Here is an 18,489-nt window from a genome sequence, read left to right on the forward strand (position 1 = left end):
TTAAGACAAAATGATGCATTTTTCACAATTAAACTTTTATATTTAAATCTGTAACATTATAGGAGTTACTATGTTCATAGAAACAAAATGAAATCTGAAAATATGAAGGGAATTCTAGGCAAGGTTAGAACTAATTTTTTTGTTTTATTGAAATATAATTGATACAGGAAGATTTGCACCCATTTACTAGGTACATATTGATGAGTTTGGACTTCTGTATATATCCATGATGCCATCACCACAATCAAAGCTCTAAACCTATCCAAAAATCTCCAAAAATATCCTTGTGTTCTTTTTTGCATATGTATAATTTATGATAACAACTGATTTTTCTAAAATAACTGTTGCATACTAAAACATATCAGGAAAAATAAAGATACAAAATGAGAATATAATAAAATTCAAAAGTGATATGAAAATAATCAACCTCTTGTAATATTTGATAAAGTTTTCTTAATTTTTCTGGTTCATAAATGCTTATTTGGGTGCCTCTAGATTTGCATACTTTTTATCATACTGTATACTTAGTATCCACCTGCATTTTATAACTAAAATTTCACAACATACTATGACCAATGTTATGCTGTCCTTTCCTAAAACCCATAATTTCATGCATTATGCATTGAGTGATACTCCATGACCAACTTTCCTCCAGAAATGTTCATCAAATACTGCATTGTGGTGAACCAAGGACAAAAGAGCAGATAAAAGCAAGGAGGGTCCTGGAATGTAGGAACAGGAAAACCAGACCCTTATCATCCTTCCCTCCCCCAGGTTGTAACTATTAATGGATTTCAGGTCCTCCTGAGCAGTATAACCTGTCTCCCCCCTGCCCCATAGGAGGGGAGAAGGCATTTGCCTTACTCGTACCCCCTCTCAGTATACATGCCTCATCCAGTCAGCAAATGACCCTCAAGACCCCTACCCCACCCCTTGTACCCTTGGTATAAAAGTGGATTAAGGACCTGTGTTCAACATCAGTTCTCCCTTGAGCTGGCCTGCTGTTCTAACCGCGTCTCCCGCTCTAATAAACTTTATTTCCCTCTCATTCTGTCTATTGTCTGGAAATTCTTTTCCAACCCATGCCTAGACCAGGACAAATATTACATTGAGGATGATTTATCAAGATGAGGAAACAAAGGAAGAGTCTAAAAGGGACAGACTAAGAATAGCTTACAATATTATTATAAAGTTTCTGCTGATTTGTGATAATTAAATCCATGTCAACATAGATTTAAAAATGACTGTTACAGAGAAGGAAGGCTGCTCATACTGCACTTTCAGGTGATAACTTATTGGTGTTGATAAAGGAGCTACTTTTGTATGTGTTATATTTTTGAAGGGCGATTCTACTCAGAAAATTTAGTTTTGATAAAACAGACGTCTTTGGAAATTAAAAAAAAACAAATAAAAAAAGCAGTGTAAACCTATTTGATAATAGGCAACTGTGAGAGTTAAGCCAGCAATTGAGAAACTAATGGTAATTTTTAATGTAAATACCACCTCTGTAACAATGGTAATTTCAAAATTACTAGGACCAAGGTTTTCTTGCTCAATGATGTCCCAAAGTTGAAACTCATTTTGTTCATATTTAGTGGTATGTCTTCCGGCTACTCTCATATGTCAACAAGAAACTGGCATTTACCAAAAGCATTGCCAATGACTGAACAACACAGGCATTTGCCATCTTCCTCTATGGAGACTGAACTCCATGCTGCTATAGATGTTGACCTTCAACATCCCCTGAGGGTGTTCAGGGTGGAGTGAGGCACTCTCTGCTCCAGGGAATCTGGTGGGACAGGTCTTTAGATAGTTGGATTTTTAGGAACAAATTTTATGATCTCAATCCTTGCATCTCCTCATATCTAGAGAAGCATTAAGCACTAAATCCCTTCATGGTGACCTCAGATCCTTATGACTAACAAAAAACCTTTTGTAGAGTAAGTGCTTCATGGTATTGAACTCACTTCACCGAAACCTTATATACCGACCAACCCACTGCCGCTTTGGAGCAGTCTCTCAGAGCTATCTGAGATGCTGCCTCTGGGTTGGAGTCCTAATTTTGCCCCCAATATAACTTAACTCACAACTCTCAAGTTATACATCTTTTTTAGTCCACTCATACCATTTATTTTGTCATGTTGAAAGCAGGTCCTCCTAAAACTGAGTTCCCCTGCTGAGTTTATGATTAACATCTCTATGCAAATGGCATCTCTTTTTTTGTCCATCACTTGTTCCCCACAAGGTTGAAGATTATCCAAAAAAGTGGAATTGAAATGCAGAGGAACCCGTGGGGCCCTCTCAAGTACAAAAATATTGTCCCCCAGCTTCTTATTTGTAGAAAGAAGACTTTCATCCTCCTAGACTTTCCCTGTGTCCCAAAGGGCATATTCACACAGTAACTAATTAGGGCTTGAAAAAGTTGGCTTAAAACTCAACATTCAGGAAACTAAGATCATGGCATCTGGTCCCATCACTTCATGGCAAATAGGTGGGGAAACAGTGGAAAAGGTGAGAGACTATTTCTGGGGGCTCCAAAATCACTGCAGGTGGTGATTACAGCCATGAAATTAAAAGATGGTTTCTCCTTGGAAGAAAAGCTATGACCAACATAGACAGCATATTAAAAAGCAAAGACATTACTTTGCCAACAAAGGTCCATCTAGTCAAAGTAATGGTTTTTCCAGCAGTCATGTATGGATGTGAGATTTGGATTCTAAAGAAAGCTAAGTGGTGAAGAATTGATGCTTTTGAACTGTGGAGTTGGAGAAGACTCTTGAGAGTCCCTTGGACTGCAAGGAGATCCAATCAGTCCATCCTAAAGGAAACCAGTCCTGATTATTCATTGGAAGGGCTGATGTTAAAGCTGAAATTCCAATACTTTGGCCACCTGATGCCAAGAGCTGACTCATTTGAAAAGACCCTGATGTTGGGAAAGATTGAAGGCCGGAGAAGAAGCGGAAAACAGAGGATGAGATGATTGGATGGTATCACCGACTCAATGGACATGAGTTTGAGCAAGTTCCGGTAGTTGGTGATGGACAGGGAGCCCTGGCGTGCCTCAGTCCACGGGGTCGCAAAGAGTCAGACAGGACGGAGCGACTGAACTGGACTGAACTGTACTGCAGTGCGCCAGGCTTCCCTGCCCACCACCAACTGCCGAGCGTGCTCAGACTCATGTCCACTGAGTCACCGATGCCATCCAAACATCGCCTCTTCTGTCTGCAGGGGTCCATTCATGCATCAGTTTGTTTCAATTGTAGCTACTGCATTACTAAAGGCTCCCCAGTTGAACTTGCAGAACTGGATGAACCACAAAAAAACAAAAACAGAGGGAAGGCTCTCAATTACACATCAGTTTTTCAACTACACAAGAAGATTGGCACCCCAACACATTATTCAAGGGTTAGTTGTACATTTTTTATATAAATATGTCATATGTGGACTGAAAATGGATTATATATTAAAAAAAAAAAAATTCCAGAAAACACAAGTACTTAAAATGCTCTAGGTCTTATCAAATAATGGATTATCTTATGGCCTAACTCAAGCTTAGAATATCACCTAACCCCCACTCCTAAGTTTTGCCCCATCAGCTGTTAATTCGGAGATTTAAGAAATTTGAATTTAGGTTGAAAAATTGTAATTGATTATAAAATAAATAATAAAGGACAGTTCATACATACAAATATATATGTATATATTCCATATGTGTGTGTGTATATATATGTATGGAATAGTTTGAAATACTGCTACCAGAATTGCTCATGATTCATTTTAAGATAAAGGTAAAAACTCCAAATTTTTATCAGGAGACACAGGCTAGATTGGATCAATGGTTGGGTTCTTTGCAAGGAAGCCTTTTAAGATGTAGTAGTTTTAATTGTAATTTTTTGGTGACGTTCTTATAATCCAAGGAAGTAAAGGGATAGATTTTTTTTTTTTTTTTTTAATTATCAGGTCTTGTTCTACTACCTTAAAGCTCACTGATGTTTGCTTTTGCTTCTGTTTGTGTTTATTTGAATGTATATGCGTGTGTGTGTGTGTGTTTCTGACATCAGGCACAGATATGTTCTGAAAAGCTTCTCTTCCTAATGCACCTTGCAGGGATCACTATCAATTGCATTTATATATAAATATATATATATATATATATGTTCAGTTCAGTTCAATTCAGTCCCTCAGTCATGTCCAACTGTTTGCAACCCCATGAACTGCAGCACACTAGGCCTCCCTGTCCATCACCAACTCCCAGAGTTTACTCAAACTCTCTCTCTCTCTCTATATATATATATACACACACACACACACACACATACACACTGTTTTTTTCTCTTTACTTGTGGCAAATTTCCTTTATTCATTGTAAAGTAAGGGCGTGAAATGCCTTAAGGGGGCAGTTACATTTTTGTGAGTTTTCTAAATCCCTCCAGATGCACAGAGGAACTTTTAAGAACACATTTATAATATCCTTTGATCACAAGATGAACTCCAGGGAGTCTATTCCCATTTGAACTGAGGTAATTATATAAATTAACTTTTTAACTAATTCTGTTTTCTGATATGATTGTTCTTTGATCATCCCACTCTTGCATTGACAGCATGGAATCTGTGCCTTTTGTTTTTTATTTTAAAAATTTTAAATTTCAAATCCACTACCTGTTAACTTCTGTCATTGACCTAATTTATGCGTCACTGCAAAACAACAAATTTAACTATCTTTTCTGTGCTTGTTTTTGTTTGGGGGGAAATTTAGAAAAATAGATCACAAGAATGGGTGGTGATGAGGCTCGTCAATGAGCTAAACTGCTACACATTTTTTTCTTCCACTCTCTGGTAAGTAAAATTCCTGGATTTTAATAGTCAGTGTATATGCATTCTGTCAATATAAGTTGAAATACAAAGAAGAAGAAGAAGAGGTTCAGATTTTAATGTGATAAAGACTTCAAGGTATAGGGGAGTGAGGGATTTGTAATTTGGCTCTCATCTCTTTCTGTATCCTCCACTTAAGTCTCTTTCTCTATATTAACCTCAAAGTTGCCATGCGACTTCTTTGGGAGTAATAAAAACAAATGACTGGATTCAATTTGGAATGTTTTCTAAAGGATGAATTTCAATATAAATCATAACTATGTAAACTTATGGAGATTATTTACCTGTCTCCACAGATATTCTAGATCTATAAGGGTATTATAATAGAAGGACAATATTGTGAGATTATTAAAATGATAGGAAATAAGGAAATATTGGGCTTTACATACTGAACACAGGGCTAGCATCTCCCATGTGAAAGGATGATAAAGCCAAGACAACCGTATCCTTTATTCTGTAGGAGTGACGTTACTGTGTCTGTGTTTGTCAGTTGTTCAGTCTTGTCTGACTCTCTGCCGCCCTGTGGACTGTAGCCAGCCAGGTTCTTCTGTCCATGGAATTTCCCAGGCTAGAATGCTGGGATCAAACCCAGGAAGATTGCAGGTGGATTTTTTTAGCATCTGAGCCAAGGTTACTAGTATCCTGACTTATTTACAATGTTTTCATTTTTAATATAAATGTGACAAAAGAATTCCATCTTGTGGGCAAAATGTAGAAATAATAAATGTGCTTTGGAAAAGACATAGCATATTTTAAGAAACTTGCTGTGATATCATGAAAAAAATATTGCAAAGAAGTAGCTGTATGTTCTATAGGTTGGTTTTACTTTATGGGACGTTCCAAGTGCTCAAAAGATGTGCACTGGTTAAGTGGAAAACACATGGCATATTTTAAGAAACCTGTTGCAATATCACAAAAAAAAAATATTGCAGAGAAGTACTTGTATGTTTTATAGGTTGGCTTTATTTTATAAACTTGCTTCACTTAGAAATGTATAAAGATTGTTTCCTTAGTCTCTTGAGTATGGCATTTCTATTGGATATCAAAGGCCATGAATCTTCCTTTGTATTAGAAATGCATTGTTAATACAAACCATCCAAAGTAGTCAGTAACAGTTCTGCTTCTTATGTTATTTATTCTATAAGATTTTCCACATTATTATATGAATGTAGGAGTATATTGTTGCATGACTTGTCATTTTGGAAAATGAGAATCACCTGAACATGCCAACTATATTTCAATAATTTTTTTTTAAATAGGAAGGTTTCCCAAAAAAGGCCAATTATAAGTTCTATTCATCATATTTCATATATCAGCTCAGAGTACTCCTTTTCAATTTCTAGTGGACATTATTCTCAAAAGCCAATGCTTCTGTCTATTTTCTAAGAATGAATCCAGAATTTTTGATATTGGGACCTTGCCTTTTGTCAAATCAAAGTTTAAAAAAATGAGGACTACACACTAAACATGAAAACATAAGTGGGAAAACAAGTTTAAATATTATGATACAGTTTATGCTCAGATATTTATAGATTTGGCATTAGCCACAATGAAATCTGACATAAAGTTAATTTTTGGTTGCTGTTGATGTGTATTTTATTTGCAATATTGTGCTAGTTTCTGGTGTATGGGAAAGTGATTTTCTCTCTCTCTCTACCTCTATAAATACATATGTATATGTATGGATTTATATAATACATATAAATTATTTGTATATAATGTATATGGATTCATTTTCAAAATCTTTTCACATATAGCTTACTATAAAATATTGAGTATAGTTCCCTGTGTCATTCAGTAGGTCCTTGTTTTTATCTATTTCATTTATAGTAGTGTGCATATGTTACTTTCAAATTCCTATTTTATATCTCCCCATCCCCTTTCCCTTTGAAGACCATAAGTTTGTTTTCTATGTCTGTAAGTCTGTTTCTATTTTGTAAATAAGTTTATTTTTATCATTTTTAAACTTTTTTTTTCCTTCAGTTTTTGACTGTGGGGACTTAGTTCCCTGACCAGAGATCAGATCTCTGGTGTACTCCCCCCTGCAATGGAAGCGTGGAGTCCTAACCACTGTACTCCAAGGGACATCCCTGTATCATTTTTTAAAAGAGAACTTCAGTGGCACCACAGATTAAATTTCCAACTTAAATACTGATGCTTTATAATCTGGATTTTGCCTATTTTAGAAGCTTCCCTGGTGGCTCAGATGGTAAAGAATCTGCCTGCAATGCAGGAGACCTGGGTTCTAACCCTGGGTCAGAAAGATCCCCTGGAGAAAGGCTACCCCCTCCTACATTTTTGCCTGGAAAAATCCCATGGACAGAGGAACCTGGTGGGCTACAGTCTATGAGGTCACAAAGAGTAGGACACAACTGAGCAATTCACACACACACAGAATGAAATTTACTTAAGCTTTTTTCTTCACACTAAGAATAGCATTTTGAATGTATCCTGAAGCTAAGACTCTAATGTTTTCTTGCTTAAATTCTTGAAATTTTCTATGGAACATGCAAATAGACAGTGCTTGAAGAGAATAGATATTTCTAGCTAAATGTTTTCTAATTTTATAGCCAAAACCACCAGAGCAGAGCAGTCAATAACTCAAGTCAGATTACTAGTTAGAGATTCCGAGTAGTCTTGATAATGCTGCATGATCATTCTCAATTTATTTGTTGACAGGTACCATGATAAACAAACACATGGCTGATGTTAATTTTACACTGGTGACTGAGTTTATCCTTTTGGGACTGACAGATCATGCTGAACTGAAAGTGGTTCTCTTCCTGCTGTTCCTGCTTATCTATACCATTTCCTTGGTGGATAATCTAGGGATGCTCCTTCTAATCCAAATAACTCCCAGACTCCAAACACCCATGTACCATTTCCTCAGCTGCCTGTCATTCATCGATGCCTGCTATTCATCAGTCTTTGCACCCAGAATGCTGATGAACTTCTTTGTTGAACGGGAGACAATCTCATTCTCTGCATGCATGGTGCAGTACTTTTTATTCGTGTCACTCCTTACCGCTGAGGGCTTCTTGCTGGCAGCAATGGCTTATGACCGCTATATGGCCATTGTGAACCCTTTACTTTATACCGTGGCTATGACAAAAATAGTTTGTGTTGCTCTGGCCATTGGATCATGTGTAGGAGGCATAATCAACTCATTGACTCACACAACTGGCTTGCTGAAATTGTCTTTCTGTGGGCCAAATGTCATCAGGCACTTCTTCTGTGACCTTCCCCCGCTGTTGAAGCTGTCCTGTTCTGACACATCCATGAATGAACTGCTGCTTTTAATCTTCTCTGGCATTATTGCCTTGATCACTTTCATGACTGTGATGATCTCCTACATCTTCATCGTTGCTGCTATCCTGAGGATCCGCTCAGCAGCAGGCAGACACAAAGCCTTCTCCACATGTGCTTCACATCTCACGGTTGTGATTCTATTCTATGGCTCTATAAGCTTTAGCTACATTCAACCAAGCTCCCAGTATTCCTTAGAACAAGAGAAGGTGGTATCTGTGTTTTATACCCTGGTTATCCCTATGTTAAACCCATTAATTTATAGCTTAAGAAACAAGGAAGTGAAGGATGCTGTGAAAAGGGCTAAAGAAATGAAGCATATTCCTTGTTAATGTCATACCATATGTGCCAAACTGTTAGTAGACAAATGAGTGCTTTGGCTAATGGTATTTATGTGCACTTATTAAAATTATGAACTGTTTTGCAATGGAAGAAAAAGGCCTGGAAGAATAGCATGTCATAGTACATTTGGCTGGTTATTGTGTAAACTAAGCTAATAAGCCATACTAAGTTCCAGTTTAGCTATCTATGGCTAATTGTTAACATTTTTATTCCTATATTTAGGCAGAAATAAATATATACATACAGACATACACACAGACAGGGTGACACAAACATAAAATTCATAAGTAATGAAGTATCTCTTAACTCATTTTCTCTATTGAGCACAGACAAAAAGCAAAATAATTTTAAAGCAAAAGGCATTGGTATTTGAAGTATCCAATAAAACTGACAGATACATGTTCCTGGAATTAGCCTGAAACACTTATAGTCAGATATTCTGCAAAACGAATGCAAACACACAAATATAGTCAGAAAGAGGAGTTGGTTCTGGATTACCTTTCCACTCACAGGGGTTAGTCTAGACCATTTCCTTTTTTCTCGCCATGGTCTCCATTCCTATTAAGTCACATGAAACTGAGAAAGATCGAATGCCTCTTTGAAGATAATGGTTTCATTACCATTTCACACAGAAGGGCCACTAATACTCACAGAAAATATATCCTGAAAAAATTTGCTTAATGTTTAGAAAGGGTGCTGTCAAGTTAATCAAGGAACCATCGATAATCAGACTTATTCCCCTTTCCTTTAAGGATCTTTCAACATCTTCTTTAGACATTAAACAAAAAATTCTCTGACAGTAGTTTAGATAGGAGACAACATGCTGTGAACTCTAGGGAGACAAAATATGTGAAGCCAGTTGCTTTCCTTTTGACTCAAGTTATATGTGCATTTTTTGATCACGGCCATTCTGACTGGTGTGAGGTGATACCTCATCATAGTTTTGGTTTGCATTTCTCTAATAATTAGTGATGTTGAGTATCTTTTTATATATTTGTTGAACATGTATATGTCTTCTTTGGAGAAAAGTTTGTTTAGGTCTTCCACCCATATTTTGATTGTATTGTTTGTTTTTTTCATACTGAGCTATATGAATGATTTTTACATTTTGGAGATTAATTCTTTGTCAGTTGCTTCATTTGCAAATATTTTCTCCCATTTTGAGGGAGGCTTCTGGGTTGCTGGTAATGCTCTATTTCTTGATCTGAGTGGTAGTTACATAGCCGTGTTCATTCTATTAAAATCCATTTACTTACAGTTTATGGACTTCCCTATGTGTATGTGTATGTTAATTCTCGGACAAGGAAATGGCAACCCACTCTAGTATTCTTGCTTGGAGAATCCCCATGGACAGAGGAGCCTGGTGGGCTACAGTCCATGATGTTGCAGAGTCAGACATGACTGAGTAAGTGAGCACAGCACATGTTAAATCTCAGTTAAAAACTTTACAAACTAAGAAAAAAAAAAAAAAAGAACAAAAAAAACCCCCAAATTTTATGTACAGATGCATAATGATAAAATCAGGCCTGTAAATGCTGACTGTCCCGTAGTGATCTCCTTTCCCTAAATTGCTATAAATTGGAGTATCTGGAAAACAGAAACAGTTTTCTAAAGAATACATTTTTTTTTATAAATAAAATCATATTTAATTTTCTAAATACTGAAATAACTAGTGGCAGGTAGGCTAAACAGCACAATGAGAAAGTTGAAGCCTCAGTAAATATTGTCACATTTTTATTTTTTCTCAGTTTCAGCTAAAATAATATGCAAATGGTTCCACTACCTGAGAAGGTAGCTAGTTGAAATGCTTATTATATTAGCCATTCATGCAAAGAAATTCATTTGAAAGTTTACTTTTTAGAATGAAATAACACCATGACTACTATCAAAAAGAGCATATAACATTTGTATAGACCTTCACAATTTTCCAAAATCATTTAATATATTATTGACTCCTCTGGCTACAATTTTTTTTTTTTTTTTTTTTGGTATGAGACGTCATTTAAATGCATTTGTATGAAAGTAATTTTCAGAATAAAATAAAATAATGTTAATATTACACTTAATTTTATATAATTCTTCACAATTTCTCAAGAATATTCAATATCTTCTATCCAAGAGTATGGAACACAAGGAAAGGTATACAAATAAGATTATTAAACTCAGAAATATAAATTTTTTAATTAAAAACATCTGTTATCGTATTTATATATAATATAGAGTCTATATATAGTCCTGGGTGCTGTGCTAATTTGCTTCAGCTGTGTCTGACTCTGTGCGACGCTTCGGACGACAGCCCACCAGGCTCCTCTGTCCATGGGTCCTCCGGGCTAGAACACCGGAGTGGGCTGCCGGGCCCTCCTCCAGGGGCATTCCGCGCGCAGGGATTAAACCCTTGTATCTTGCAACTCTTGCATTGTCAGGAGGGCTCTTCACTACTAACACCACCTGTATCAACAGTACAGTCTCTGTGAAAGAAGGGGCCAGACTCCCAGGTCTTGGATAAAAGAACACAGTTATACTGAGTGTGAATGTGTAGTTGCGGCAGTTTGCTGCTAAGTCATGTCTGGCTCTTTGCGACCCCGTGGACTGTAGCCCTCCAGGCCCCCCGTCCATGGGATTCTCCAGGCAAGAATACAGGAGCGGGTTCCCGTTTCCTCCTCCAGACGCTCTTCCTGACTTACAGTTTTTCTGTTTCTCTTGCATCTCCTGCACTGTCAGGTGATTCTTCACCACCTGGGAAGCCCAAGAACTCCTATCAGTTCAGTTCAGTCGCTCAGTCATGTCCGACTCTTTGTGACCCCGTGGACTGCAGCACGCCAGGCCTCCCTGTCCATCACCAACTCCCAGAGTTTACTCAAACCCGTGTCCATTGAGTCGGTGATGCCATCCAGCCAGCTCATCCTCTGTCGGCCCCTTTTCCTTTCACCTTCACTCTTTCCCAGCATCAGGGAATTTTCAAATGAGTCAGTTCTTCGCATCAGGTGGCCAAAGTATTGGAGTTCAGCTTCAATGTCAGTCCTTCCAATGAACGCCTAGGACTGATTTCCTTTAGGATGGACTGGTTGGATCTCCTTGCAGTCCGAGGGACTCTCAAGAGTCTTCTCCAACACCACAGTTCAAAAGCATCAATTCTTTGGTGCTCAGCTTTCTCTATAGTCCAACTCTCGCATCCATACATGACCACTGGAAAAATCATAGCCTTGACTAGACGGACCTTTGTTGGCAAAGTAACGTCTCTGCTTTTTAATATGTTGTCTAAATTGGTCATAACTTTTCTTCTAAGGAATAAGCTTCTTTTAATTTCATGGCTGCAGTCACCATCTGCGGTGAGTTCACTCTTGCCATCTCCTGTTTGGCCACTTCCAATCTGCCTTGATTCATGGACCTGACATTCCAGGTTCCTATGCAATATTGCTCTTTACAGCAACGGACTTTACTTCCATCACCAGTCACATCCACACCTGGGTGTTGTTTTTGCTTTGGCTCCATCCCTTCATTCTTTCTGGAGTTATTTCTCCACTGATCTCCAGTAGCATACTGGGCACCTACTGACCTGGGGAGTTCCTCTTTCAGTGTCCTATCTTTTTGCCTTTTCATACTGTTCATAGGGTTCTCAAGGCAAGAATATTGAAGTGGTTTGCCATTCCCTTCTCCAGTGAAGAGCTACTATATTATACTATAAAAGGAAACTGGCTGCTTAAGTGAGGAAAATAAATCTCTGTCTTAAAATTCTCAGACAGATGGAGAGTCTGTTGCAGATTTGTAGTTCATATTATTAGATTGAAAAATTAGGAATATAATGAAAATTGGTAACAAACTAAATATATATTTATTAGTATATATCCTGAAAGTAAATAAACCAAGTTAAGCACATTCCAAATGACTTTAAGTGACAATACAATTAGTCAATGGGGAATCAATGAGGACTTCACCAATGAAATATCTGTTAGTACTCTATCAATTGTCACATAAAATATCAGGAAAAAAATTGAGAATGAACACTTGTAGCTCTAAGCCCTGTACTTAATACATAAAACTGGTTACTGTTTAATATCAATCTTGAGAGAAATCAGGGCTCAGCTGATGTTTATATCACATCATTTCCTCTCAGCACTCAGAGGACCTCTATCAAATATATGCAAATTTTATTTCATATGTGTAAATTTAGAGTCTGCAATTTGGAAATGGTCCAAAGCATTATAAAAATAAGTTACTGGCAGCATATGGACTAGCCATGGCAAACTGACACTATGGTTATCTTTGATACTTATTAGGAGACTCTCAAGTCAATGCAATGAATTTATGTTTCTAAGATTTGAGGTTTGTTTGGGCTTCCCAGGTGGTGCTAGTGTAAAGAACCCACCTGCCAATGCAGGAGTTATAAGAGACATGGGTTCAATTCCTGGGTCATGAAGATCCTCTGGAAGAGGCCATGGCAACCCACTCTCATATTCTTGCCTGGAGAATCCCAGGAACAGAGGAGGCCAGCGGGCTACAATCAATAGGGTTGCAAAGAGTTGGACACAGCTGAAATGACTTGGCATGAACACAAGCATAGAGCCATTATGGCTCCTTTTCTGGGGGCTCAGAGGTCAAGAATCCACCTGCAATGCAGGAGACATGAGTTCACTGGGTCAGGAAGATCCCTCAGAAAAGGAAATGATAATCCATCCCAGTATTCTTGCCTAGGAAACCCCATGGACAGAGGGGCCTGGAGGGCTACAGCCCATGGGGCCGCAAAGATTCGAACATGGCTAGTGGCTGAACAACAACTACCGCAACAGAAACATGTAGTCATCAAAAAATGGAACTTAGCACTCTTTAACACACACACACACACACACACACACACACACACATGTATAATTAATCTATGTGAATCATAATTATAGATGCCACGGAGTTCATTTTTAATAATTTGATTTTCCCTTGTTGCTGTTGTTTAGTTATCATGTCGAACTCTTTTGTGATCCCATGGACTGCAGCCCACCAGGCTCCTCTGTCTGTGGGATTTTCCAGGCAAGAGTACTGGAGTGGGCTGCCATCTCCTTCCCCAGAAGATCTTCCTGGCCTAAAGATTGGACCCACGTCTCCTGTATTGCAGGTAGATTTTTTCCACTGAATCACCAGGGAAGCACTTTCCCATGTAGAGCTTCATCTTAGTTAGACAAGAACAGATCAACAATTTTCCCTAAGACTGAGAAAAAGCCAAATCCATGAACTGCTCTAATTTGTAAAGATAGTGCTGGGACCTTACTTTCCCCATGCCTCTTGTTAGCCATTTTGATGAAACTCAGTATTCACAGAGTCCCTGGTGATCACATCCTCCAAAGGCCCAGAGCCAAATATAAACACAGGTCAAGAAACTAAGAGAAAGGAACAGACTTCCTTTTGGCACCAGGTAGGTGTTGCATTTATGTGTTCTAACAAAGGAATTATAAATGCCTTTTCCACTTCTCAAAAAGAGCAACTCTCAGTACATGCTGTAAATGGAAGGGGAAGAAAAATCACCTGCCTCAAATCTGTTCCAATCATTGGAAAGAGAACAGTCTCACTATACAAGTCAACTAACTCTCTTGAAAGAATCAGTGGGCTTAGTCCATATTACCTCAAGTAGCTGTGCTTAAAATTTCACATAATTACATAAATTAAAAGAAATAATATATTTAAAGAAATTCTTTAAGAACTAAAACTAATTATTGCAAACTGTTGAATTTTGTTAAATCTGAGGGAAAGAACAGTCATTTATTTTGTCCTATTACCAGAGCTAAAATTGAGACTCAAAGATTAATTTATTTTATATACCTGAATGTATAGCAAAAGATAAGTGCTGTTATAAGGCAGTATAGAGAAAAATTACTGTTTATTAAGTGATCCTTGGTGACTCGGATAGTAAAGAATTTGCCTGTAATGTGGGAGACTTGTGTTTGATCTGTGGGTCAGAAAGATTCCCTGCAGAAGGGGATTCCACTCCAGTATGTTCTCTGGAGAATTTCATGGACAGAAGAACCTGGTAGGCTATAGTACATGAGGTTGCAAAGAGTCAGACATGACTGAGAGGTTGACACTCAACCAAAAAAGAAATATGAAATCAAAGAAATAAGAAACTCATCATTAAAGAAACACATTGATTTTTTAAGAAACAAAGTTAGTCCAGGCAAAGCTAACAAAACGAAACTCAAAAGAGCAAAGATCCAAAAAATGACTTTAGCCAAAACCTGTTTGTCCTGTATGTCAACAGATAGTTTTATCTCTATTTTCCTTATTAGTTTTCCTTTGAATATAAAGCAAACTTTTATAGAGTGCCTATGGTATACAACATAGCTTTCACATGTTTTCTTATTTAATTCTCATAACTATGTCTTGAGGAAGGGTTATAAATGAAGCTAAGAGATCTGAAACGACAGTTTAATGTGGTAAAAATGTGTCTAGTCACACTTTTATACATCTTGTGCTTTGGTAACATGGACATAATCAAAGGTATTCTGTAGCATGGTTGGCAGGAATTGAATTGTTACTAATAACTTACATCACTCTAATGTTATTAAATAGCTTACTTTACACCACATTGATAATAAGGCATAGAGATCCAAACTCATTCATTCTTCATTCAATACCAGGAAGCATTATTTCCAAAGCACGGATTTTGGAACATCATTTTCATTAATTTTTAGTGAAAATATGTTCAACTGTTAATTGGATGTGAAACATGTTCTATATTTGTTTTTTTGTTGGAACTCACAAAGCATAGTTATATACTATGCATTACTAAAGGTTCTGCAGTACAGAAAACCTTTCTTAAAAATTATTTAATCAAGTATTTCCCCAATATATTAGATAGCAAAACCTTGCTTTTTAAAATTTATTTATTTTTAATTGATGGATAATTGCTTTAATAAGAACCTTGACTTTTATGTTCTTTGAGTTATATGATAAAAACCTAAAAGAAAATAATGATCTAACTATGCCTAGATAATTATACCTGAGTAAAAATTCAAATTTGGGATGAAATATGCCAAAAGCATATGCATTATACTTGAAATTAGATTTGAGACTTTTTGACTGCCAGGATTAAAAAAAATATTGACAGTTTTCTATCTTGATTTTTAAAATCTGATATGGACTAATTCAAGCCATTGGATAATAAAATGGGAAATCAAAGGATGAAATAATAAATATCTATTGGAGGAGCAAAGAATGACTTCCTGCAGTGAATGAGTTTTAACAAGTAAGATATATTAGGATAGAGAGTTTTTAAACTTGTTTCTTTCTATATTCTAGACACTCATAAGCGCCATTTTCCATTTTTATGGATAATCATTAATTTTATTAGATTATATTATATACATGCATATGTATATGCATATATATTCTATTCATTTGTTTTTTTTTTATTGTTTAACATATGTTTTTTGTCTAGGTGAAAAAAGTTGTTATAGAGAATAATTTTGCTAGATGTCTCAAGAATTCACCTGCTAAATACTGATTTTTTTTTGCTCTTTGTTAACAGATGTACTTTCTTAAAATATGAGATTCTTGTCTATGTCTGGAATTTGGACTACACTGTTATCCAGGATCTATCCCCTGAATTTTCTTTGTTAAAGACTCCTCTTAGGGCCCTTCATGAGGACTTTAATTTCTCTAGAGTTTCTTTTATGATGCATAATGCCAGGTTACATGCACTGGTGACACTTTGTACCAAGTAAAGTTTTATATCTGGTAAACTTTTCATACTTGAAAGAATTGGATTATTATAGATTATTATTATTATTATTATTATTGAAGCTTCCCTGGTTGCTCAGACAGTAAATAATCTGCCTACGATGCAGGAGACCCAGGTTCCATCCCTGGGTCAGGAGCATCCTCTGGAGAAAGCAATGTCAACACAGTCCAGTGCTCCTGCTTGCAGAGCTCCATGAACAGAGGAGCCTGGCAGGTCTACAGTTCATGGGTCCACAAAGAGCTGAACAAGACTGATGCCTAACACTTCGCTTTCACTTTCAGGTTATTATTGTTAACTAAAACCAGGCAGTTTTCTAAAGCTACTAGCAAATGGAATTCATATATTCAAGTTGTTCCTTGTTATTTTCTTTCTTCTCTTACCCTATGCAGATCACTCTTAGAGGAGTCACATAAATGGCTGACAGCAATGTCAGTGGGATAACTGAATTCATCCTCCTGGGGCTGACTGATAACCCTGAACTGAATACAGTCCTATTTGTGCTGTTTCTCTTGATCTATCTCATTACTGTCCTGGGCAATGTCTGGATTATCGCCATCATCCTGGTTAGTGATCAGCTCCACTCTCCCAAGTACTTTTTCCTTAGCCAGTTGGCTTTCCTGGATTTCTGCTATTCCTCAGTCTTTATCCCTAAGCTGTTGGTGAACTACTTAGCAGGACAGAAAGCTATCTCCTACAGTGGTTGCCTCCTTCAATACTCCTTTGTCAGCTTGTTCCTGACCACGGAATGCTTCCTCTTGGCTGCCGTGGCCTATGACCGGTACCTTGCTGTCTGCCGCCCTCTTCACTATAAAGGCCTCATGACACCCACCTTCTGCATCCACCTGGTCACTGCCTCCTATCTACTGGGTTGTGCCAACTCACTCACCCACCTGGCTGGTTTGCTCAGTCTGTCCTTCTGTGGGCACAACATCATTAACCACTATTTCTGTGATATCCCTCTGCTTTTCCAACTTGCCTGTTCTGGCACCCATTACAACGAGGCTCTATTTACTGTCCTCTCTGGAAGCACATCAGTGGCTACCTTTCTGATTGTGGTTAGTTCCTATCTGGAAATCCTTCTCACGGTCCTGAAGACACGGTCTTTGAGAGGCAGATACAAAGCCTTCTCCACATCTGCCTCCCACCTAACGGTAGTCAGTCTCTTCTACGGAACAGTGATTTTTACTTATTTGGGGACCAGCTCTAGCTACCCACAGGAGAAAGCCAAAATCTTGTCTGTGTTCTATACTCTTTTGCTGCCAATACTAAATCTTCTGATATACAGTGTGAGGAACACAGAAGCCAAAGAAGCAATGAAAAGAATTATCATGAGAAAAATATTTGCTCAGTGACCATGATTTTCATGCAGAAACTTTTAAAAAATATTAGTTGATGCTACATATGGGTACATGATTAAATATGTGTGAGAATTTTGGAGAAAAGAAGGATGATATTTTAAATTAGCATATGCACAAAGATACTTTTCATTGGTGTTTGGAAACAGATGCCCATCCGTTACATTACATTTTATGTGTGTGCATATACAAAGGAAGAAACCTTTTCTTTTACCTTCTCAGGTTTATTAATTAAAGGGCTGTGGATTAAATTGACAAAAGGTAGATTAATGGGAGACTAGATGAAGTTTATTCATATGTATATAAAAGTACAGAAAAAATTTACTTGTTCAATAATTTGACAATAGAAGAAAGGGAGAGTGAGAAACGGCTTCTGTGAGAAAAACAAACAGACTTCTAAGGGAAGAGATGGCAGATGAGAAATTCTGGGGCATCATTTGTGTATGGTAGAGGCAGGCAGCCTTCTGTCTTTTCCGGGCAGACAAAGCAGACCCAAAGAGAGGGCTTTATGCAGCCTCACCCTCAGAAGTTCTGCCTTCAGTCAGATAAAGGAAGCTCTGAGAAGTCTCTCTGTGTTGAACCAAAGTGTCTCCAGTATGCAATAATTTCATGCCAGTGTACACTTTGGACTCCTTCACTCTCCAAACTATTATTTTGAATCTCTTCTAACTTCTTATGTAGGAAACTGACACCATCTTCTACAGGCTGTTTAGTTATAAAATATGATTTTCAGTTTTGATTGAATAATAATGAACCAGTAGATGGTGATCACACAAACACCCACACATACATGCTTCTATACAAAGCACCCCCCCCAAAAAAAAAAATCAGTTACAGAGAGTGGTTTCAATTTTCCTTCTTTTTCAAACTCTAGAAGAACTAATCCAT

At 37.4% G+C, this 18,489-nt stretch overlaps 2 protein-coding genes across 2 annotated transcripts; both read left to right on the forward strand.

Annotated features, from left to right (window-relative positions):
• Positions 1 to 7,571: 7,571 nt before the first annotated feature.
• LOC133056246 (olfactory receptor 5J3-like) lies at positions 7,572 to 8,510 on the forward strand. The gene has a single exon (XM_061141386.1). The coding sequence runs from the start codon at positions 7,572 to 7,574 to the stop codon at positions 8,508 to 8,510; it is 939 nt and encodes a 312-aa protein (XP_060997369.1).
• An 8,149-nt stretch (positions 8,511 to 16,659) lies between these two features.
• On the forward strand, positions 16,660 to 17,598 carry LOC133056252 (olfactory receptor 5J3-like). Its single transcript, XM_061141399.1, has one exon. The coding sequence runs from the start codon at positions 16,660 to 16,662 to the stop codon at positions 17,596 to 17,598; it is 939 nt and encodes a 312-aa protein (XP_060997382.1).
• Positions 17,599 to 18,489: the final 891 nt, after the last annotated feature.

Source organism: Dama dama, chromosome 1 (assembly GCF_033118175.1).
Source record: "Dama dama isolate Ldn47 chromosome 1, ASM3311817v1, whole genome shotgun sequence".
Lineage (NCBI taxonomy): Eukaryota > Metazoa > Chordata > Mammalia > Artiodactyla > Cervidae > Dama > Dama dama.